Source organism: Diabrotica undecimpunctata, chromosome 3 (assembly GCF_040954645.1).
Source record: "Diabrotica undecimpunctata isolate CICGRU chromosome 3, icDiaUnde3, whole genome shotgun sequence".
NCBI lineage: Eukaryota > Metazoa > Arthropoda > Insecta > Coleoptera > Chrysomelidae > Diabrotica > Diabrotica undecimpunctata.
In genome coordinates this window covers 76,693,067-76,718,978 of record NC_092805.1, presented here as the reverse complement: position 1 = coordinate 76,718,978, position 25,912 = coordinate 76,693,067, and the positions used below count along the sequence as shown (strand labels likewise).

At 33.9% G+C, this 25,912-nt stretch overlaps 1 protein-coding gene and 1 long non-coding RNA gene across 2 annotated transcripts; one reads left to right on the top strand and one right to left on the bottom strand.

Moving 5' to 3' along the window:
- Positions 1 to 3,687: 3,687 nt before the first annotated feature.
- LOC140436930 (uncharacterized) lies at positions 3,688 to 13,766 on the top strand. The gene is made up of 3 exons (XR_011950332.1): positions 3,688 to 4,410; positions 12,882 to 13,197; positions 13,646 to 13,766. It is a non-coding gene; the product is annotated as an uncharacterized lncRNA (long non-coding RNA).
- A 10,373-nt stretch (positions 13,767 to 24,139) lies between these two features.
- Positions 24,140 to 25,741, bottom strand: LOC140435656 (uncharacterized). Its single transcript, XM_072524377.1, has 5 exons — positions 25,211 to 25,741; positions 24,879 to 25,151; positions 24,775 to 24,822; positions 24,621 to 24,719; positions 24,140 to 24,565 (listed from the first exon to the last, which is right to left on the bottom strand). Exons 1-5 carry the CDS (start codon positions 25,340 to 25,342, stop codon positions 24,281 to 24,283), a joined length of 837 nt encoding a protein of 278 aa, XP_072380478.1. The 5' UTR covers positions 25,343 to 25,741; the 3' UTR covers positions 24,140 to 24,280.
- Positions 25,742 to 25,912: the final 171 nt, after the last annotated feature.

Here is a 25,912-nt window from a genome sequence, read left to right as displayed (position 1 = left end):
ATAAGAATACGGCCGAGGCAAGAAGGCCCTGCCTGTCGTAAGTGGCGACTAATTGGTAGGAGTCGAGAGGTGAAGAGTGTATGTGTGTGTGTGCGTGTGTGCGTGTGTGTGTGCGTGTGTGAGTGTGTGTGTCCGGTCAGCTCGCAGTGATAAGAACACGGTGGTGACAAGAAGGCCCTGCCTGTCGTAAGCGGCGACTAATGCGTAGGAGTCGAGAGGTGAAGAGTGTATGTGTGTAAGTGCGTGTGTGCGTGTGTGTGCGTGTGTGAGTGTGTGTGTGTGTGTGTGTCCGGTCGGCTCGCAGAGATAAGAACACGGCCGTGGCAAGAAGGCCCTGCTTGTCGTAAGAGGCGACTAATGGGTAGGAGTCGAGAGGTGAAGAGTGTATGTGTGTGTGAGTGTGCGTGTGTGTGCGTGTGTGAGTGTGTGTGTGTGTATTTGTGTGTGTGAGTGTGTGTGTGTTCAGTTGGCTCGCAGAGATAAGAACACGGCCGTGGCAAGAAGGCCCTGCCTGTCGTAAGAGGCGACTAATGGGTAGGAGTCGAGAGGTGAAGAGTGTATGTGTGTGTGAGTGTGCGTGTGTGCGTGTGTGTGCGTGTGTGAGTGTGTGTGTATTTGTGTGTGTGAGTGTGTGTGTCCAGTCGGCTCGCAGAGATAAGAACACGGCCGTGGCAAGAAGGCCCTGCCTGTCGTAAGAGGCGACTAATGGGTATTAGTCGAGTGGTGAAGAGTATATATGTGTGTGCGTATGTGCGTGTGTGTGCGTGTGAGAGTGTGTGTGTATGTGTGTGTGTCCGTTTGGCTTGCAGAGATAAGAGCACGACCGAGGCAAGAAGGCCCTGCCTATCGTAAGAGGCGACTAATAGGTAGGAGTCAAGAGGTGAAGAGTGTATGTGTGTGTGTGCGTGTGTGTGTGAGTATGTGTGTGTGTATGTGTGTGTGTGTATGTGTGTGTGTATCCCTTCGGCTCGCAGAGATAAGAATACGTCCGTGGCAAGAAGGCCATGCTTGCTGTGAGGAGCGACTAATGGGTAGGAGTCGAGAGGTGAAGAGTGTATGTGTGTGTGTGTGTGCAAGTGTGTGTGTGTGTGTCCGTACGGCTCGCAGAGATAGGTATACGTCCGTGGCAAGAAGGCCCTGCCTGTCTTAAGAGGCGACTATTGGATAGGAGTCGAGAGGTGGAGAGTGTGTGCGTGTGCGTGTGCGTGTGTGTGCGTGTGTAAGTGTGTGTGTATGTGTGTGTGTCTGTTTGGCTTGCAGAGATAAGAAGACGGCCGAGGCAAGAAGGCCCTGCCTGTCGTGAGAGGCGACTAATAGGTAGGATTAGAGAGGTGAAGAATGTATGTGTGTGTGTGTGCGTGTGTGCGTGTTTGTGTGTGTGTGAGTGTATGTGTGTGTGAGTGTGCGTGTGTGTGCGTGTGTGAGTGTGTGTGTGTATTTGTGTGTGTGAGTGTGTGTGTGTCCAGTTGGCTCGCAGAGATAAGAACACGGCCGTGGCAAGAAGGCCCTGCCTGTCGTAAGAGGCGACTAATGGGTAGGAGTCGAGAGGTGAAGAGTGTATGTGTGTGTGAGTGTGCGTGTGTGCGTGTGTGTGCGTGTGTGAGTGTGTGTGTATTTGTGTGTATGAGTGTGTGTGTCCAGTCGGCTCGCAGAGATGAGAACACGGCCGTGGCAAGAAGGCACTGCCTGTCGTTAAGAGGCGACTAATGGGTAGGAGTCGAGAGGTGAAGAGTGTATGTGTGTGTGTCTGTTTGGCTTGCAGAGATAAGAATACGGCCGAGGCAAGAAGGCCCTGCCTGTCGTAAGTGGCGACTAATTGGTAGGAGTCGAGAGGTGAAAAGTGTATGTGTGTGTGTCTGTTTGGCTTGCAGAGATAAGAATACGGCCGAGGCACGAAGGCCCTGCCTCTTGTAAGGGGCGACTAATAAGTAGGAGTCGAGAGGTGAAGGGTGTATGTGTGTATGCGTGTGTGCGTGTGTGTGCGTGTGTGAGTATGTGTGTGTGTTAGTTCGGCTTGCAGAGATAAGAGCACCACCGAGGCAAGAAGGACCTGCCTATCGTAAGAGGCGACTAATAGGTAGGAGTCGAGAGGTGAAGAGTGTATGTGTGTGTGTGCGTGTGTGTGCGTGTGTGCGTGCGTGTGTGTGGGAGTGTGTGTGTGTCCGTTCGGCTTGCAGAGATAAGAATACGGCCGAGGCAAGAAGGCCCTGCCTGTCGTAAGTTGGGACTAATGGGTAGGAGTCGAGAGGTGAAGAGTGTATTTGTGTGTGTGTGTGTGCGTGTGTGTGCGTGTGTGCGTGCGTGTGTGTGTGAGTGTGTGTGTGTCCGTTCGGCTTGCAGAGATAAGAATACGGCCGAGGCAAGTAGGCCCTGCCTGTCGTAAGTGGCGACTAATTGTGTAACGATGCTCTGATCGTTTAACAGTTCGAACCGTGGGAGTGTCAATATTTGCGCATCCACTTCTACAACGTGACGGCGTAGTGGGATTCAAACTGCTATTTAAGGCGTGTGAATAGCGGAATTAGACAGTCTTGTAGCTAGCGCTCTAGGCTCCCTGACTCGCCGGTGTAGTGAACCTGCGAGCCATTCTGGACAGAGAGAGTTCCTTATTGAGGATCGTACTCTGTCCCTAACCAAGCGGAACCCATCGGTGTTGCGTATTGAGCATTACCGCGGATCTGCACAGAACCAACCGGGACAGAGAGATTTCCGTATTGAGGATCATATTCTGTCCTTAGCCAAGCGGAACCCGTCGGCATTGTGTATTGAACATTGCCATGGGTCTGCACAGCTAAATATTTTGTTTTGCGAGCATATTCGGAGCTTTCGCTGAATTGAAGCGAAAGCGAGTATAAATCTGCGCGCGATCGATTTCCCCCATTTCGTTTCTTATTAGTAGTACTAATTAATTTCTTTTCTTTTATAAACGTTCGCCGAGGACTTCGTTCATCACGGGATCCAGTAGAATTCGTTTTAGTTTCATTCATTGTATAAGTATACAACGTAGAATTCCTTTTATTTTTATTTATTGTAGATATACTAAATTAATAGATTTATTTTTACTTCAAACCTGTGTTTTACTGAGTCTGTCGCCCCGAAAGAGCTACCCATCTCAAACTGGCGCCCGAGCAAAAATTAATAACATGCCGACAGATAAAGACACAGACTCAGTAACAGGTACGTCCTTAATTATTCTCGTGCATTTCTTAATGTTTACAAAGCTTTAGAGAAATATCAACAGACGGCAATTGGTGTGAAGTAGGCAAGACTATCGCCATTTTTTATGAACTTTTTATGCAATCTCTGAATAACAGTAATTTAAGTATTTGAAGTAAAACAGTCATTTTAATAACTATAAAGAAATCTAACAAAATACAAATAATGTTATCGTTATGCTTAGATGTATAATAAACGAATGATAACAAACTGATTTCCAAACCAGTATTTTTTAGCAGGTATTTTTGTTTACGCGTATCAGTTTGACCTGATCCACAAAAATACTTGGATCAACCACCTCTAGATCTGACAACAACAAACACAAAATAATCGTGTCAACGACGTGACTGAAAACTAAAACATGGCCGCTGACAATGCGCAAACCAGATGCGCGAACAATTCCCGCCGAGTCGAGTGCACCTTCGGGTTGTTCGGTGCTGCCACCACCAAAAAGTGACAAGTGACATTCTGCGCCAGTGCATTCATTATGCATAACGCCATTTTTTTTAGTTGTAGTTTTATAAAAAGTAAAAACATACATTAGCTCTGGCTTGTTGCCATCTAATTATTATTATTATTGAACTAGTAAATATTGTATTAGCTCTGGCTTATAGCCATCTAATTATCATAAGTGAATGGTGAATAGTCTAAATTAAATAAAGGTGTAACTACAGTAAGTTTCGTGAGTCTTATTTCAATTAATTAAGTATACAGTCCGCTAACCATCGAGGCTTTATTGTGCGTCTCGTACATAAATTATGGTCCATCGACACAGATGTGGAATCCAGAATTTTGGGAGCCCGAAACTGAAGGTAAATTCTCATATTTCCTGAAACATTAAAAAAGGAGCCCGCCAAATTTAGCGTCCAAGCTGAAGTTTGCTGCCATGCCAGGCTGCCAGCTCTAATGTCAATAAATAGAACACGGAACGAAACCGTAAGTAAGACTGCTCTCTTCCCTTTATGACAATCATCGAGCCAAGGAACGCCGAGACACCAACTTGGATTTCTGTGCTCTGTGTTCGCGTTGACATTCACCGTTTCATTACGTCAAAAATTAACAATTTATTGGACATAACCCTATTAAGTAACAAATATTTACTTTGATTTCTGTTTTTAAAAATATAAGTATAGGTATTTGGTCCTATTTTTGTATGTATTGTCTTGTGTGTTATGTTTAATTAATATTTTAAAGGTAATTGTTTACTTTAACGACCGTTTTTCTTTTTTTTATCAGTGTTTCAGAATCTCATAGATACATTTTTATATTAAAAATACTTTGTCACTTAACTTAACAAAGCCTTTAAATATGTCTAAAAAGGATTTGGAAAAACTGATAACAAGGAAAAGGCAAGCGGTAAGCACTATAAGTCGGGTAAAAAGATTTATTAGTGAACATAAAGATGATCCAGAAAGTTCAAAAAAGGATGATCTATTTTCTATTAGAAAAGACATGTTATGTGAATCATTTAAAACTATAACTGATTTAAATACAGAAATTGCTCATTTAGATGAAAATTTTGATGATGATATTGATGACATAGAAGCTGAATATGTAGATCTATTGGCAACCATCCAAGGAGTTACATCCATGAAAAACAATAAAATCACAGTGCCTTTAGTTCATAATATGCCACAGCATCATGCAACCAGTACCACTAAATTACCTTCAATTGAAATTCCCACATTTGATGGGAAAGATTTAACTAAATATAAATCATTTATAGATATATTTACAGCAGTTATAGACAAAAATATAAATTTAAAAAGCGTAGAAAAATTATTTTATCTAAAAAATTATTTAACACATGAAGCCCTCAGCTTAATAAATAATCTGCCATTAGTGAATGATTCATACAATGAAGCTTTACAAATTTTAAATAACAGATACAATAATGAAACTATGATTATTAATTCACATATTTACCAAGTTCTTGATATACCTGCCATGCAAAAAGGAACTGCTAGTTCATTACGAGAATTTATAAGTAAGGTCAAACAACAAATTGGTGCCTTAAAAAATCTTAATCAACCAGTAGATAGCTGGGATATGCTTTTAGTCTGTATACTGTCTAGAAAAATAGATCAGTTTACGAATAGGTCATATCAAATTAATAGAGATAGTTCAAGTTTACCATCATTAAATGGATTTCTAAAATATCTCGAAAATAGGGCAATGGCTCTTGAAGCCACTAATAGTACATCTGAAACAAAGTTGAAGGAAAATAAACAACTTACACACTTAGTAACCAAATCACAAAGTAATGTTAAATGTCAATACTGTTCCATCAATGGACATAAACTTTATAGTTGCAAAAAATTTAAAGTCCTTTCAGTCAATGAAAGAATTTCCTTTGTTGATAGAAACAAACTATGTTTAAACAGCCATACTGATAAATGTAGGTTAAATTTAAAATGCCAAACCTGTCACAAAGGACACAATTCATTACTGCACTTAGAAAAAGTGGCAGTAAGTTCTAATATTGCTCAATCTAATCAAGATGCAAGCACTTCATCGCAATACGATGCTGTAGTAAATTTTAATTCGATTTATAAAAATCGAGCAAATACAATCTTACCTACTGTAAAGGTAAAGGTTAGAACAGCATCAGGTCACAACTTGATTGTCAGAGGTTCGGTCGATACAGGCTCACAGGTTTCTTTGGTAACAAATAGTTTAGTAAAAAGGTTAAACCTAAAGACATACAATAATTATTTAGATATTGTAGGGATTTCACAAAATAGCACAAGAATCCAAAAGGCAGTTGATTTGAATATAGAATCATGTATATATGACTTCAGTACAAATATAAAATGTTCTGTAGTGGATATAATAACAGGGAATCTACCCAGGTTTAGTTTTAATACATCTAAAATACCAGAATTTGTTCAATTGTCTGATGACACTTTTAATCAAAGCGGTGAAATCAGTCTACTACTAGGAGCTGATGTTGTGTTTAAAATATTTTCTCGCAGAAAAAATAAACTGCCAAGAACTAATACTTCAAAATACTCTTTTAGGTTTTATTGTTAGTGGATCTGTATCAACCAACCAGTTCTCAAATTTAAATATTGTATGCATGCATACAACTTATAGTGATTTAGACACTGCCATCTCTCAATTTTGGGAAATGGAAAAGGTTCCTGAAGTATTCTTAGAATTTACAAGTGATCAGGAAGCTTGTGAGGCTAGTTTTCAAAATTCAATAAAAATAATCGAAAACAAATATCAAGTTAATCTGCCTCTAAAACAAGAAAATATTAATTTAGGTAACTCTTTTGCTGTAGCTCTTAAGAGATTTGAAAACTTAGAGAAAAGGTTTGTTCTAAACCCAACTCTATACTTTGATTATAAAAAATTCATAGATGAATATATTCAACTTGGTCATGCTAAAATTGTTCATTATGATCCAAAAATTTTAAATAATGGCGAGGTTTATTTTATGGCTCACCATCCAGTAATAAGAGAGGATAAGAAGACTACAAAATTAAGAATAGTTTTTGACGGTAGTATTAAATCTAAGAGCAAAAAGTGCTTAAATGATTTTCTATATAATGGTGCTGTTGTACAAAATGAACTATTTGATATATTAATCCTATTTAGAATTTATAAATATATTATATCTACTGATATTAAACAAATGTTTAGAATGATACTTATTCACCCTGAAGACAGAAGATATTTAAATATATTATGGAGAGAACCACATAGTGAGCTAAAGTGTATCCAGTTGCAAACAATAACATATGGGTTACGAAGCTCATCGTTTCTAGCTACTAGATGTTTAGTCGAACTAGCCAATACAGAAGGACAAAATTTTCCTTTGGCAGCTAAAGCATTAATAAATAATACCTATGTAGATGACATCCTAGCAGGAAGTGATACTATAGAAGAAGCAAAGAAACTCAAAAATGAACTAATTTATCTTTTGCAACTAAGGTCATTATCCTTGCACAAGTGGTGTTCAAACGATCCAAGAATAATAAGTGATATCCCCAAAGAAAATCAACATTTTGATGAAATTGACATAAATAAAATCAACTTTGTTGTAAAAACATTAGGTTTATCATATGATACCATTACTGATAATTTTAAACTGTCATCGCCAAAAATTAATATCAATGACTGTCTAACAAAAAGACAGGTATTAAGCTTTATATCAAAATTTTATGATCCTTTAGGATTAGCAGGTCCAGTGTTAGTCAAAGCAAAAGTTATAATGCAGACAATTTGGCTTCGTAAAATTAAATGGGATGAGGTACTGCCTAATGATTTGCAGGAAATTTGGAAAAATTTTATTACTGGTCTAATAAATATGCCAGTTTTAAAAATTCCAAGAAATTTAGCCTTTACTGATGCTGAAAGTATTGAACTTGTAGGGTACTGTGGAGCAGCACTTTATGCTCGAACTATTTGTCATGACACAGTTAATGTTAATTTAATTTGCTCAAAGTCTAGAATCGTTCCAATAAATAAAAAGTTAACTATACCTAAACTAGAGCTAAATGGTGCCTTGTTGTTAACTAATTTAACTTTTAAAATTCATAATTTGTTAAAAGCAAATATTAAAAAGATTTTTCTTTATTGTGACTCAAATATAGTATTGGCTTGGTTAAAAACCGAACCTGTCAAATTAACTCCTTTGTAGCTAATCGTGTTTTAAAAATTCAAAACATGTCCACAAACTTTAAATGGCTTTATATTAATAGCAAAGAAAACCCAGCAGACTGCCTTTCTAGAGGCTTGGAGCCTAATGATATTGAGTTGCATCCCTGATGGTTTACTGGTCCAAAAATGCTGTTGGACAAAAATTTTGCTCATAATGAGCTACCTGTTCAATTTCCTTATCCAATGCCTGAACAAAAAGTTAGTGTACATGTTATACAAACAAAGGAAAATACATTCTTTAAAAAATACTCCAATATAACTAAACTGCAAAGAATTACAGCATACATTCTATGATTTAAAAATAATTCTCTAAGTAAATTGAAAGGCACAGAAAAATTTTCTGGTAATTTAAATTTGCTAGAGTTAGATAATTCTTTAAAGGTAATTATAAAGTGTCAACAATATTATCATTTTTCTCAGGAAATTAAAGATCTTATATCAAATATAGTTTTAAAATCACCATTAAGTACGCTGTCTCCTTTTGTTGATGGTGATGGGCTTTTAAGAGTAGGTGGTAGATTACATAATTCTAACATCTTATATACTCAAAAGCATCCAATAATTTTGCCAAAGGCTAATCATGTTACAGATCTCATAATAAGGCATGAACATTTGAAATTACTTCATGCTGGTCCCAGGCAAGTGCTAAGTTCATTAAATTTAAATTATTGGTTAATAAATGGAAACCGAGAAGTAAAAAAAATTACTAAAAAGTGTGTAATATGCTTCAAATTTAAAGCAAAATGTTCTGAACAATTAATGGGATCTCTACCAGAAACAAGAGTTTGTGCTGCTAGAGTATTTCAAAATGTGGGAATAGACTTTTGTGGCCCTTTTCTCGTCAAGCAATCGAGAATAAGAAAATCAATAAGCACAAAAGCCTATATAGCTCTTTTTGTGTGCTTTTCTGTAAAAGCTATCCACATGGAACTATTATCAGACCTTACTACTGAAACTTTTTTAGCAGCATTTAAGCGCTTCATTTCTCGCCGTGGGAAGCCTTTGAACGTATATTGTGATAATGGATCCACGTTCAAGGGTGCTAACAATCAAATTAATAACTTTTATAATCAATCAGTAAAAATAGAAAATGTCGGTTTAAATGAAAAAATTAAATTTAGTTTTATTCCCAGTTACTCCCCAGTTTTTGGTGGTTTGTGGGAGGCTGGAGTAAAAAGTGCCAAATACCACATAAAAAGAGTCATGGGCACAAATGAGCTCACATATGAGCAATTTAATACATTAATTGTACAAGTGGAAGGTATCTTGAATTCAAGACCACTTATGGCTATGTCACAAGATCCAACAAATCTGGAATATTTAACACCAGGACATTTTCTTATAGGAGCCCCCATAACCAGCTTTCCAGAACCTGATATTACCGAAGTTCCAAAAAATCGTATAAAATTTTGGAATCTCTGTACTCAAATGCAACAGCACTTTTGGAAAAAGTGGCATCAAGACTATTTAACACAGTTGCAAAATAGGCCAAAATGGAAAAATAAACTACCTAATTTAAAGGAAGATATGTTAGTCTTACTAAAAGAAGACAATATTCCATCATTTAAATGGGCACTTGCACGTATCACCAAGGTTATCCCTGGAAAGGATAAAATGGTTAGTGTTGTTGAAGTTAAAACCAAAAATGGGACCTATGTAATATCAGTCACAAAGGTGGCAGTATTGCCATTCTATGAATAATTGTAAATAATGTAAATAAAATTAATTTAGTGTAAGAAGTAGTATAACTAGTATTTTAGATAGTAGCTATATTTGTAAGATTTCACATGAAATGCTCTGGCCCCCAGCATGTTGGAAACAATATCCAACACCTATGCAAAATTATTGGGACGCTTTGTAGGTTCGGGTGTGTTCGGTCGGAAGTGACAGTGTTTCTCCCTGCCACCACCAAAAAGTGACAAGTGACATTCTGCGCCAGTGCATTCATTACGCATAACGCCATTTTTCTTAGTTGTAGTTTTATAAAAAGTAAAAACATACATTAGCTCTGGCTTGTTGCCATCTAATTATTATTATTATTGAACTAGTAAATATTGTATTAGCTCTGGCTTATAGCCATCTAATTATCATAAGTGAATGGTGAATAGTCTAAATTAAATAAAGGTGTAACTACAGTAAGTTTCGTGAGTCTTATTTCAATTAATTAAGTATACAGTCCGCTAACCATCGAGGCTTTATTGTGCGTCTCGTTAGTGGCAGCCGTAGCTCAGTGGCTATGTTACTGGCTTAACAAGCTGGAGGGCCTGGGTTCGAATCCCGGCACCGACAAAAATTTAAAAATTTCTAATTTAACTGAGCTGCCACCGTGCTTCGGAGGGCACGTAAAGCCGTCGGTCCTGGCTACGAAAGTAGTCGTTAGGTCATGTTAGGGGCGCTTGCGCGACCTGAAAACCCTAACACTAGACCTTAGCCAGAAGGTTACACGAACTTTACTTTTTTTTGTGCGTCTCGTACAATGATATCTGTCTCTTCGTTTAATATCTCTTGTGTCAATGCAGTTAAAGATATGAGTAGACTGAATGCTCGTGAAGTAGAGCAGTTAAATAATGTTATCAAATCATTCTCTTCTATCTCTTCGAAAAATAAGTTGGGTAAAACTCATCTCATCGAACATCACATTGATGTGGGTTCGTCCAAGCCCTTCAGGCAATATCAATATCCCTTGCCTCAAGCCTGGCATGAAAGCCTAGTAAAGGAGGTAGATGAAATGCTAAAGTTAGGTATTATTGAGCCCAGTACTTCTTCTTTTTGTAGCCTTTTGTGGTTGACAAAAAAGAAAGACTGGACTTTTCGTGTCTGTTTTGACGGACGTAAACTTAACAGTATAACCATGAACAGAGATGCGTATCCTATACCTCGTATAGATATCATCCTGAGTAAGTTACAAAACGCTAAATTCATTTCATCTATTGAGTTGAAGAAAGCATTTTTACAGATTCCACTGAGCGAAGGGAGTAAGAAGCTCACTGCTTTTGCAGTCAATGGAAAAGGATTGTATCAGTTCACTACAATGCCTTTTGGTCTTGTGTCTGCTCCGCAGACTATGTGTCGGTTAATGGATTTGGTAATTGGTCCTGCTTGAGATCCTTTTTGTCAGTATTATCTTGATGATATTCCTGTTATTACTCCTGATTTTGAAACTCATATCTCTGTATTGCAGCAGTTGTTTCAGCGTTTAAAAGATGCAAATTTGACTATTAACTTAGATAAAAGTAGCTTTTGTCGTGAGTCTATTAAGTTTTTGGGATATGTTGTAGATTCACATGGTCTCCATACTGATCCTGATAAGGTATCGGCTATTCGTGATTTTCCAGTGCCTAAAAATACCACTCAAGTCCGTCGATTGTTAGGAATGGTGGTTTATTACAAAAAATTTGTCAAGTCTTATTCTACCTTGTTGTCCCCTATCACTGATCTACTTCAAAATAGGAAAAAGGGACAAAATATTGTGTGGACTCCTGAAGCTAATGAAGCTTTCATTAAAATCAAGGAGGCTCTCACAAATTCCCCAGTTATGGTAGCACCGGATTTCTCTAAGCCTTTCTATTTGATGACTGATTGTTCAAACACAGCATCTGGTGGGGTACTCTATCAAATTGTTGATGGAGAAGAACACCCTATAGCCTACACCAGCAGGAAATTAAATAAAGTCCAGAAAAATTATACTACAACTGAAAAGGAGTTGTTAGCTATAATTACAGGTATTGAACATTTTAGATGTTTTCTTGAAGGTCGTTCGTTTACGGTCATAACTGACCACAGTAGTTTGGTGTGGTTACAAAGTATGAAGAACCCATCTCCTCGTTTGGCTAGGTGGATTTTAAAATTGGCACAATACGATTATAAAATTGTTCATCGTAAAGCTTCAGGTGTAGTAGTCGCTGATGCACTCTCTAGAACTTATGATATTAATTTGTTAGACTTATCTTCCTTACAACCAGATGACTGGTATCGGAAAATGTTGTATGATGTACAGAATGTACCAGGTAAATTTCCTGATTTTAAAGTTGAACATGGTGTTTTGTATAAACATGTCTTAAGTTCCATGGATGCCCTTACTGGAATGTCGGATTGGAAGATAGTCGTTCCAACTCCTAATAGAGCAGAGGTTTTGGCCACCTTTCATGACCATCCTGCGGCAGCTCATTTTGGTTTTTACAAAACTTTGCGTCGAATATCTGAACTTTATTACTGGCCTAAGATGCGTCAAACTGTACGTAGCTATATTGCTAAATGCAAAATCTGTGCTACATGCAAACCAACAAATCTTCCTCAACCAGGTTTAATGGGTAGTTATCTACAGATTGATTTTCCATTTCAACTTCTACCTTTAGATCTCATTGGTCCGTACCCTAGGTCTTATAAAGGTTCCCAATATGCTTTAGTAGTTGTTGATTATTTTACTAAATTTCAGCCACGATTCAGTGCATTGAAGCTAGCCCGAATCCTCACTTGAGATTTAGTGTCTCTTTGGCTATTTAAATTTGTTCCTCTGAGCTTAGCCATATCTTTAGTATTTTGCATCACCTCTCTTCCAGTGCTTCTGAAATTTGTAAGCTATACGCTTCCTAAAATCCAATACTCCCGAAGTATAGAGGTTTTAATTGGCTAGACCCAACGTGTGGCGTCTGTTCCACTTCTGGCTTAAAAAAAAATATATCTCCTTTAACTTTTGGTTTTGATCTTGGGTTGTTATGGTTTTCACTAGTTGTGCTTTTAGATTTTCATTTTAACATTTAGTTTTTGTACTTCAAAATTTTTTTTATGTCTATACCTTAAATCAACTTGTTTTGCTATATTCTGTGTAGACTGAATAAATTGCTTTGGTTTTGATTGGTTAAATAACTATTTTAGATTAATAATAAATAAATTAAAAATTTAAATAACTTAAAGTTAACTATTTCACATATTTTACAAGTCCGGAGTAGTCAATAAGTTGAGTCACTACCTCGAAATAACAGTTTTTGAAATTTTAGGTTCCTTTGGGAGTTGTAGCAGTATATTTTATTGGATTTCACGACTGGACCAAAACAAGTAAACATTACTGGTATAGGTATCCCTTCAGAATATTAGTGAACTCATATCCATGACTTTCTTTCTCATAGATATATGGTCACCAAATAGCCAGTTGGGATCATATCACAAAATTATATACAATGGAGAATCATGATAATGATTACAAAATGTGCAATAAACTCACTGAAGCGCATGTAAAAAATTAAAAAAAAAATGAAAGTTTCATTCGCAGCACAAATATTCAGTGGAAGAGTTGCTGCAGCAATGAAGATGTTAGTAAGTATATACTACTAGTAAAAGCAAGTCACTTAACGAAAAAATTAGGTATTAAAAGATAATTTACAATAAAATATATCCTTAAATGTTACATTTCCAGTAACATATGGTCTGAATTATTTTTAAAAGATTATTTGAATAGCTCCCTGTGTAAGCGTCAATTTTAAAATTTTTCAGGAAGCAAACAATAATCGTATTTAACAATTGTTTTTGAAAATATCAATTTTCTTTTTTTTTTTTGTTTTGCACATTTTATGCATTTTCAATATTGTATTAAAAAGAAAATATTTTTAGAACACTATAGGTTAGTGCATTAGAATTATTTTTTTATTATAAGACCACTGGTTAATAAATGGTGTTTGCAACATTCTTTTTATAAACATTAATAAAACATTCATTCTTGTTATACTCTGTAAAAACGTGTTAATTTTGTACTTGTCTATTTTAGGTTCTGATATGCAAAAGGAAGCTCTTCACACTGCAGAGTTTATTTTATTTATGGACAAAGTTTTTGACAGTGTGAATGGAGCAAAAGTGTTACCGGAAGGGGGAAAAGGACTAACACTGGTATTCATAGTGCGTCGCCAGGAAGAGTCGCCGGCGGTTCTTCAGTTAGCGAATACTCCATCGAGATTTCATCCCATGTTTCATAGTCAATCTTCGGAGAACCGCTGGTGGGCGATCGGTTACTTACTACTCGATATGAAAACATAGACGTATTTGATGACAAGGATCTACAGCAATCGTACTTGTGAACTAGTCGACTGGAGTTACAATTTGCCAAATTTAAATGTAATCGTTTCTACTCATTCATATTAATATTATAATGTATAATATATTAAAGTTTTTAATATTGGTAATAGTATTAAAGCTTTTAATATTGTTTTTTAATATTAATAATAATATTAAGTAATTAAATTTTGCGCCTTTCATAAAAAAAGTACGAGATAAATAACTCGTTTTTTTATATGAAAGTGCAATTTTCTTGCAAATGCTTGGTTTTTTACAAGATATTGGATTTTTACAATACTTTGACTGAACACACAACCAAGAGAGGATGGAATGTTGTCAGACCATTATCAATATTGAAATATAACCAGTACGTGACAAAAAACGGTGTAGAATATGTTGTATGGATAAAATTTGAAAAAACACAATTTACGAGTGTGCTGATTGTGACAAAAAAAAACCTGGACTATGCATAGGATATTGTTTTCGCAAATACCATTCAACCAACAGATAGATTGCATTCAGTATATTAGTTTAAATAAAAATTTTATTTTCTAAAGACCTTTTAATTGTTAGCTGATGTCCCACTAACAATTTCTAATTTGATTTTCTATTTTATACACATTGATATGTTATAATTACTCGTACATACATTTGGTTTTCTTGATTTGTTTTTTATTTATTGATATTATAATGGAAAAAGTGATAGGTTTGTATGGAATTTTGAGTAGTATTGAGCAGGAAAATTTGGAATTTTAGAAAGGGAGAATTGTATTTATTTATTAATTACTTCAACACAGCTAAGTGAAAGAGCCCCAAACGGTGTAACATAAAATTTAAATCAATTAAAATGTTGTTCAATAAGTCTTCTTCGTACAATCTGTCCAATATTTTGAGCTTGATTCGGTATGTGAGGTTCATTATCATCTAGTTCTTCTTCCACATTATCTTGTTCATCATTTACATCATTCACTTTGATCCCAATATTGTGAAGAACTGCACATGCCACAATTATTTCTGGAACTCTTTCCAATTTATTATTTAAACGCCGACTCAAACAACAAAATCTTTTTTTCCACAATCCAAACAATCTCCCAACGGTATTTCTTGTTCTAATATGAGATCTGTTATACCTTACTTCTTGTTCAATTCCAGGATTTAAAAGAGGCGTCATTAAATAGGGCAACCAAGCATAGCCACTATCTCCAAGAAGAAATCCTGTTAAACTGCCATTCTCGAAACGGTGTTTCACTGAACTATTATTGAAGATCATCGAATCATGTTCTCTTCCTGGCCAACGAGCTACAACATCGAAAATTTCTAAATTGGGTCCACCCACTACTTGGACGTTTATTGAAAAATATCTTTTCCTGTTTCTATATACCTCGGCCATATTCCCTCCAGGACTTTTTATGTGGGTACAGTCTATACACCCTGTTACTTTGGGAAAATTGGCAATATCGTAAAACAGCCTTTGGTTCATTTTCTGGTTTTCGAGACCTTCAGGAAATTTTATATATGTGGGTAATAGCTGAGCAAGTAGGCGGGAAATTTTAAAAATGCATCTCGAAACCGTTTGTTGTGAAAATCCTCTAAGATCTCCAGTTACAATCTAAAAATTAAATTAAAATTAACTATACTACGATCTACCATTATATATATATATATATATATATATATATATATATATATATATATATATATATATATATATATATATCATGTTCTGAAAATATATTCTTTAATTTATCCTACCTGAAAATTTCCAGTAGCATATCTCAAGGCAACTAAAAGACATAAAATGGGTGGAAACGGTAATCCACGTCGATTAATTTTCACCATTTCATCATTTATTACTGGCAACATTATTTCAATAACTGTTTGTTTTCGAAATCTATACCTTTTTCGAAATTCATTATCATTATAAAAGTATAATGGATTTTGCATGTCCCTTATATATCTTCTGGGTACTTGTAATATATCGTTTTGTTCATTTATTTCTCGGTTAACTACATAATATTGATGTAAATGGTCCATCCCAAACGTATTTCAAATTGACGGGCGAATCGGCGAATCGCCAGAGCATGCATATACCTTCTCTGGCGAAGCTTCGAAAATCTCTAAACAGGGCATGCGTCATTCGAGTATGAGATGACTGTGAAAGCGACTGGCGCGTACCTAGCGACATGCCAGCGACTGTTCGGAGAAAGATGCTTTACGCTTGCGTCAACCAGGCTGTAGATCGACTATGAAACATAGATAATGGTGGTGAACAGCCAGCGACGCGCTGGAGTCTGACTATGAATACGAACGTAAGAGTAGCCGTTACTAATAGATCGGAACATGAACATTTTTGGACAGAAGCAATAAAAGTATTTGAAACATTTAAATTTATAAATAGTAATCGTCAACCTCCTTCTGTAAAGAACTGGATTCACACTATCAAAGCTCTAAAATATTTGTGGAACAAATTGAATAAAGATAGATTTAAATTTTTAGCAATAAGAAATTTAAGTCAAGATCCTCTAGAGAACTTCTTTGGATCCATTAGGTCTCATGGTATTAGGAATATCAATCCATCTTGCTATTCTTTTGTAAATTCTTTTAAATCATTGATAATAAATAATTATGAAGCATCACATTCAACTTCAGCATTCAACTTCATTGTCAAATTTAAAAGCTTTTTTAACAAAAACTCATGAACCAGTTAGTGATGCTAAAAATATAATAATTCTAAACCAAATAAACAATTTTCCAAATTTAAATGACATTGAAAAAGGTAAATTAACATATATATCTGGATATGTAGCAAAAAAATTATTAAAAAAAATCAAAAGATGTAAAATATGCAGGGCAGACCTAGTTGGAAAAAAAGAAGATCTGAGTACATATAGCAGAATCTAGATTTATTGATGCAAGAGCATATTGCTGCAATGCATTGTTATATCCAAACTCTTCATATAATCAGTTAGTCATTAAATCAATACAGATTTTAATGGTAATAATACCTCAGATTTGTACAATTAAAGATATTAAATTTAATTTAGTATATCAATTAACAACTCAATTGGAATTTTGTTATGTCTTTAATTGTACGAATCCCAATATGTTGCAATTGTTTGCTGAATTTTTATGTTCTTTTCATATTTTTACTTGATGTGCAAATATTAACAAAATATTAAAAGGAAAGACAGCAAAAAGAACATATGCAGGCAGTATAAATCAATTGGCGCAAAAAAAATATTTAAAGTTGATTTCATGTAATCGAATGAACTATCTTATATTAAAGTCGTCCCAGGAACGCAACTTACCAATATTGGCAATATCATTTTAAAAGTCTTCTACTCTAAAATGTATAATATGGGTCTGAATTGTCAATATGATTGAGTCAGATAAAATTAAATTATTAGAAGAATTTTTTTCACTAAGTAACAAAAACAAAATTTGTATTTTGAGAACGATTTCCGAAGTGGAAATTGAAACGTCAATAAACTTATTTTTAACTTTATTGTGGCTTATTTCCCAACAAAATATTAATTAGTATTTCAAGTCTCACAAGATTAATTTTTCTATGATAAAATAACAGTGGTTTATTTGTGAGCCTAGATATATGAACTCCCTTACTCCTTCGAAAGTATATTTTCCAACCATTAGATCTTCAGGTTTTTCTACTTGATTATTATTTGTGACCTTCATATACTCTTCATGTATATCATATATCTATTAGTGTTAACATGTAGTCTCTTTCTTTCTGCTGCTGCTTCCAATGCTGTGAACGATTGAACCAGGTCCACCCTTCTTCTTGTTATGATATCAAGGTCGTCTGCATATGCTAGTATTTGTACACTCCCATTAATAATCGTCACTCTTGTTGTTATTCCAGATTCTCTAATAGCTTTCACTAAGAACAATCTTGAATACATGGCATGATAGGCTATCTCTCTGTCAAAGACCTATTTATGTCTGGAAAGTTCTTGATATTCCGTTCTGCACTCTAACCTTACACTCAACTGTTGAGAGGGTTGCTTTCACCAACCTCACTAAGTGTATTGGGATATTAAATTCTACCATGGCTTTGTATAGTGCGTTTCTGTCTACATTTTCCTAGGCACATCTAAAATATACATACAAATGATAAGTATCAATTCCATAATCATATGTTTTTTCTAAAGCTTGTCTTAAAAGGAATATTTGATGGATATTTTCCTGAAACCCACACTAATATTTTCCTATTATGCTTTCACAATATCGCGACAGTCGATTGTAAAGAATGTAGGTCACATTTAGCAGGGTAATGCATCTCTAGTTATCACAAACTGTTTAGTTCCCTTTCTTGTGTATAGGTACAATTATACCTATGTTCCAGTATTCAGGTAGTTTCACCTGCCTCCATATCAGTTTTACTAGTCTATGTATACTATAGGTCAGATTTTTTGTGCCATGTTTTAAAAGTTAAGATGGTATGCCATCTAATCCAGGAGCTTTGTTTTCTTTCAGTTTTTGTATTGCTTTGATGACTTTTTCCTCTGTTAGGATATTATCTTTCTCTCTTTCATCTTCCATTTCTTCTAGCTGTATTTCTGCTTCTTGCAACCTCATCTCACTAATTTGCTTTAAAAGTTGTAAATAAATGGGATGTTAAATAAATAAAAATCATGAGCTATGTAAATTCATGATATGTTATTCAGTTATAGAATTTTATTATTAAATGATCAAAGTATATTATACCAATGTAATAAATATATTTTATATCTATTTTATCAGAAACAGCAAATTAATACACATATATTTAGAAAAAAAAAAATTGTATAATTTTTTTATATGTCCTTTTCCTTATAACCACATTTGACAGAAGAAATAATAAAAACTTATATATTTTGCAACTTGAGAATATTATTAATATACTCACATTTCCAGTTTGTCTTGTTGCAAATAATTTATGAGTATTACTTACAAGCTTAGTAAGTTATGATATTTTATTTTAATAATATTATATAGTCAGTGATTTGGCAATATCTCTATTTGCTTTTTCATGAGTTTTGTAGGAGAGACACAAAACCTTTTTTAGGGTCACCTCCTGTTTTTATATGTAAGTTTTGACTTGTTTTGTAGTAAATTCTATGACTTTACTACAAAACAAGTCAAAAAAATATCATATGAAAACAGGAGGTGACTCTAAATAAAGTTTTTCGTCTCCCTACAAAACTTGTGAAAAAGCAGATAGGTATTGTCACATCACTCACAATATGTGAGATTATTCCATTGGAAAATAGTAAAATATTTTGAATTTCCCATTAAATTTTAATTAGTACCGAAATGACCCACCAGAGGCGCTAAAGGGATAAAGTTAATACTTGACCATTTGAACAAATTTTCACCTATACATACAGTACACTATATGTACAGTAACTTTTAAATTTTTAGAAATTTTAACACTACTTAATATCTTTAGACCAATGTCATATGAGTCACTACATTCTTGAATGTTTAAAAAATAAAAATATACACTGTCATTCGTCACTTTTTAATTCCACTCATTTAAAGTAATCTTCATGCTGCATTTGTTAATAAAGTTATCAAACGAGTCTATTAAATCTTGTTTGAGAAAGTCTTTTTCCAGTTGTTCCAATTTGTGGTTCTCTTTATCAAAGTGATGTTGTCTTTCACATGGATCACTTCTGTCTATAGGTTTAGGAATAGACATATATGCTGGAAGATTGGGGAAAATCCTATGAATAGCATTTAATTCCAATTTTAGTTTTTCAGACACAACACTCTTTGTCTTTCCATGTATGATGAAGTACTATATCTTCAGAATGAAAATGCTTAGCACACAGAACAGAAGATTTTGTTGGGGTATAATTGTCTTCTTTGATAGCTTTTAATCACTTATTACATAATTGTTTATCTATTCGGAAAGAACATGAGCTTACAGGCCCTTCCAACTTCAGAAGCTTGTGTAATTAGTTTTGCATCGAGGTACACAACAATGTCTTGACATCTGTAACTGAAAAGAACAATATATTTAAGCTTTTGTGGCATTTCAACTATTACGATATTAACCGGAGAATAAACCCACAGTTGTCGCAAAAACTGTGATTTCATTGCCCAAAGAGTTAATATAACAAAAGAATTAAAAATTACCTAATAAATACTGAGAATAATGAAATTCCACACCTAACCTAACAACGTTTATACTTACATTTGAGTTTATTTCAACCTGTAGTACAATATCAATAATTAGTCGAATAAACGACTAACTTAAGTAACTGACTAGACACATAAAAGCACTTAATATTAATTTAAAAAATAGAATATACAAATAGTTATGGATTCATTTGTAAACAACTGTTTACATTCAAACAGGGTCCTGATTCTAATTGAGATTTCGACTCAAAACATGTCGAAATTAATATGGCGACGTCGAAATGAGACTTTGCGAACCTTGTGGATTTCAGCTGAACTAACCCAACGACGTCACTAGTTTTTGACTTATCGAAATTAATTTCAACTTCAAGAAAGTGGTTGAAATTTCATTTCGAGTCGAAATTAATCTGACATGACTGACTGGACTGGGAGAAGTGAACTTAGGTTCAGTTTAAGTAGGCGGTGTTTTGATCCTTGCAAGGAAAACTGAGGCAAAAAGTATCAATATGGCTGTGTTTTACGGACATTTGCTAGTTTTGGAGGAATTAGAGAGGTTAGATATCCGACGTTCATAACGGAGGATAAGAAGAATGTTACGGGATACTCAAAATTCTTTTTCACTAAGTGATGCTCAATTTAGGCAGCAATTCCGGATTAATAAACAAGCTGCAAATTATTTAATAAGGGTATTAGAACCATATTTGGAAGAAGGTGTTTATGCCTCTAGGATACACAAAATGTTTAGGGTTAGTATTACTAAGCTGCAGTAAATTTAAAAATATATTAGAATATAACCACTAAGTCAAATCTTAGTGGTTATAACTTAAGGATCTCCCACATCGCCTTTTTTTTTCTTGCCATCTTTTCTTTTAATTCAAAATATAATTGAGAATGGCCAATATTTATGATTTAACAACTCAAACAAGAAAAAAAAGACGTTCACGTAACGTAAACAAAACAAACATTCAACAAAACAAGCGTAGTGCAGCCAATAAACAACAGGGCCAACCCAAATTTTCAGCAGTGTCAAAATGATAAAGTAAATATCCCCAGTTTTAACTACAATCGAAATGAATGAGAATCGCTAGCGATTGCGACTGTCATGGCGTAGTCGCTTTTAAATTTCGACATCGAAATGAAATAGAATCAGGGCCCGGGACTACCTTTAGATGTTGCCAAATTTCTACTTCATGGCTTGTAACTTAAGGACTTAAGGTGGGTGTGACCACGGTTCCTAAACTTACTACGGTTGCCTCTTCCGACTAGGGTGGGGATGCTTGAGTTACGTCACCAGAGTACACAAGGGGCCTTATTCTTGAATCGAGAGAAAATTTTACTCCCCACTAAGCTAACTCGCTTTTCTACTCCATCATAATTTCTCTCGATTTTAAAAAGCTGTATTCTTGAATACGGGGAGTAGAAAGGAAAAGGAATGAGAGAAACTATGAACAGTGTTGCCGGGTTTTCGATGAAAATTTTAACCAATCACAAAAGTTAATTATTGACAAAAGACAAGATACTGTCAACCATCAACCTGATCACTATTCAGGGGGGTTCAACTTCAATCCGTAAAATGTAATCATTGAATTACTTACAGAACACACCACCAAGCGCTATTTTCGATAGATTCTGTAGATCACAAAACATTATTAATGTTTTGTGCTAAAATAACTGTCGTCTGTCGACTCGAATGTCGAATATTAATTGATGTTGATGACTAATGATTGTTTAGTATAGGCAAAGAATATAGACGCTTATAGAAGAGCAGTTCAAATGGGCGATTTGGTTACGGTTTATACTTTAAAAGAGGGTGGCTGCATAAACTCACAGCGTGGTGCCGTGGCCGTCGGCTTAAAACTATCATGAAAATTTCATAATGAAATATGTAGTTAGGGGGAAGTGGGAAAGGAGTACGAACGGGTAACTTTGCATCTACGCCTAAACAAATTTCGATGCCATTGATTTGCAAACTGTCTTTTTTTTGTTTTTTCACAATAAAATCTTTATTTTCAATATATTAAATTTTTAATTTTAAAACTTAAAAATGTATGATATTTACAATATTCACGCCCGATTTCATAATCAATTTAAAGTAAACTTTAAATTAAAGTCCACTTTAAAGTGTAAATTTCAGTTTCATAATACTGTAACCTTACTTTAAAGTTCACATTAAGTTAAATGGTAGAAATCTGTCAATTAACTCCTTAAAGTCCACTTTTACTAAACCAATAGACAGTTTAACCTCAAAATTCTTATATCGTCTTGGTCTTGTTTCAAGTTTGTTTACATTTTTATTTTTTTTTCAAATTTAAAATGAATTTTTCTACAAGTTCAGATTCTTCTGAAGATGAATTTATATATGTCCGCCGCCCTAAAGTTTATAGGGAAAGAATAAATTATATAAACCAATATGATGATGTAAGTTTCTATGAAAGATTTAGATTGACAAAAGAAACAGTTATGTCCTTACTGGAACAAATCGAACCTTTAATAAAACTTCCAACAAATAGGTAAGTAATACCATTAAGATATAATAAAATTTATGATCACATTAACATTGGTGGATACAAAAATCATTAAAAAGTAAAACCAACAATGTTAAAATGTGTATAGAGAAATATATTAATGAGAACTTATTTTTAGGGGAGGAGCTGTTACACCACTCCAACAATTATTATTGACTTTAAGATTTTTTGCTTCTGGAAGCATGCAAGTATCAGTAGCTGACTACATGGGTATATCAAGGGCAACAGCATCCAGAATTATCAAAAGAGTTTCTGCAGCAATTGCATCATTAAGCAGACAGTACATTAAAATGTATGAAACAAATGATGAAATGGTCCAAGCTGCAGAAGAGTTTTATGCCATTGCACGATTTCCAAGATGCATAGGTGCAATTGATTGCACTTTAATACGAATCGATTCTCCTGGAGGTGTAGATGCAGAAATATATCGCTCAAGAAAAGGATTTTTTGCGTTAAATGTCCAAACAATCAGTGACTCTACCTTAAAAATCAGAAATATTGTTGCACGATGGCCTGGTTCTGTGCATGATCAAACAATATTTAACAATAGTGGCATAAAACAAAGATTTGAAGCTGGAAACTTTGGTAGATTTGTACTAGTTGGTGATAGTGGTTATGGTTTAAAATCATATTTAATGACCCAGCTACATGATGCTAGAACAGAAGCAGAAAATCTTTACAATGAATCTCTCATAAGAACCAGGAATGTTGTGGAAAGGCAATATGGGGTATGGAAACGACGGTTTCCAATTTTAAGAAACGGAATGAGACTGAATTTGGATGTAACTATGAATGTAATAGTAGCTACAGCAGTACTGCATAACATAGCCATAGAAAATGGAGACTTGTTTCCTGTAGATCTTAATCTAGATCAACAAGAAGATAATTTGCCTCAGTTTCAGGGAAATTTAGATAATGGAAGACATTATCGTGAATTATTTATTAGACAGCATTTTGGAGAATTATAGATTTAAAATTATAAAATTTAAATTAGTTTTATACTTAAGTACTAGATTATTGTGTATAAATGTATTACATTAATTTTTAGTTTTACCTTTTTTAAGATAAATTTTATATGATGATTCTCAATTTTAGTAAATTTACACTTGTATAATTGTACCTATATTTTTATGTATAAATGTATTAGATTTATTTTTATTTTCATTTTTATTGAGATAAACTTTATAGGATATTATGATGCTCAAATTTTAGTAATTTACATTTTTATTATTGTAGGTATATATTATTATGTTTAAATGTATTAGTTTTATTTTCACCTTTGTTGAGATAAATTTTATATTTATTTCAATAATTGATATTTTAATAATTGTACCTATACATTATGTATAAATGCATTATGTTATTTTTACTTTCACCTTTGTCAAGAAATTTTATAGGATATTATGATGCTCAATTTCAGTAATTTACAATTTTTATAATTGTAGCTATTTATGTTATTATGTATAAATGCATTAGTTCTATTTTTACTTTTGTCAAGAATAAATTTTATAAGACATGATGGTTAATTTTAGTAATTTACATATTTACATATTTATAATTTTTGTACATATTTATTAATTCAGCAATTTCTGTACTGTGTTCTTAAATGTTTTGAATAGTTTCAATTTACTTGTGGAATATAAGGGACATTAAAACACAACACTTTTTGTACACTATATTTATTATAAATTTTGTTGAGCCAAAATTTTTTGTTTTAATTTTAATTCCATTTCTAATATTTTAATTTTTAAATCCTGCTCCCTTATATCTCTCTCATGTTTAGCCTTTTCCCTCTCTTCCTTTTCCTTTTGCCTTTGATTTTCTTCAATTAATACTTCCAGCTTGTGTTCATAATATTTTTTCTTTGCCTCAATGGCAGGATTTAAAACTTTAGGCCTCAGCTTTTGATGGGCTGTTTTTTTTAATTTTTCCGGAACATACTTGTTCCAGTTTTTTCTGGGTGAATCCTAAAAACAAGAATTATTTAATTACAACTGTACATTTTTATTACATCTTTACTACCTGTTCAACTACTTCTAAAGAAATTTTGGAGTCTGTATTGTTATCACTATGTTCAAATTCATCTTTTGATGTTGTTGATGATTCTTCAACAATTAAAATCTAAAAAAAAATGTGTTAAAAAAGATGTATACAACCTTTATATAAATATGCATACGTTATTGACATCCATTTCAAATAATTCTCCAACATCATTTTGTATATCCTAAAACAATTGAAATTAATAATTATGTTATAAAAAAACCTGTTTAAACTTAGTACTTTATTGATTTCAATAGAATCAGAATCAAATTCTGCATTCAAACCCATTACTGTCTTTAAATTCATCAAATCCAGTACAGCATCTGTACTGGTGTCTAAATTAAAACTGGAGCATGGGCCGCCACCAGTCCCCGCTTGGTAGCACCTTAACTTGGCAACTTCCTTTCTTGCCTTGCTCTTTATGTTATCATATTTGGCCCGTACTTGATCCAGTGTCCTGGCATGAAAGTTTTTTGCGTTAAAATTAGCAACAATTTTCTTCCAAGCATTTTCCTGCAAATGTAATTTTTATTTTCCATATATAAACAAAAATATATATAATAAAAACTAACCTTCTCATTCCAATTTAGTTTATTTGTTGTTTTACACTCTATGATTGATTTATATTTAGAGACTTCCTCAATGAGTAAAAGTTCCTCCTCTTTCGTGAAATTCACAGAACGACTTCTTTTCGCTGCAGACATAATTATCAACTAACTTTTAACACCTAACTTTACAAACAAATAACAACTAACTTTTAATACCTAACTTTACAAACAATTAACAACTAACTTTACAAACAATTAACAACTAACTTTAACTTTACGAACAATTAACAACTACTAACTTTAACTTTGTAAACAATTAACAACTTTTACAAACAATTTAAGATACAAAAGATATACCACGTTATTTCGATTTCGACAAAAACCCGGCAAAATTGACATAAACACGATACCAACCTACCAAATTAAACACTAAAGTTTACTTTTACTAATGAAAAGAGCTGTAGGTATTATGAAACCGGGTGCAACACTAAAGTGCACTTTAGTGTAAAGTGAACATTAGTTAAAGTGTACTTTAGGTTGCCATTATGAAATCGGGCGTTAAAGTATTTATTTTTTTAATTGTATAACTTTGAATTAAAAATTGGTTTGTTCCAACACAACGAAAAACCGTCACATAACTTTTGAAGTTATACTTCTATACGCGCGCTTCACGTTGGAAATTTGTATGGGAGTGAATCTGTGAAATCATTACATATGTAAGATAAT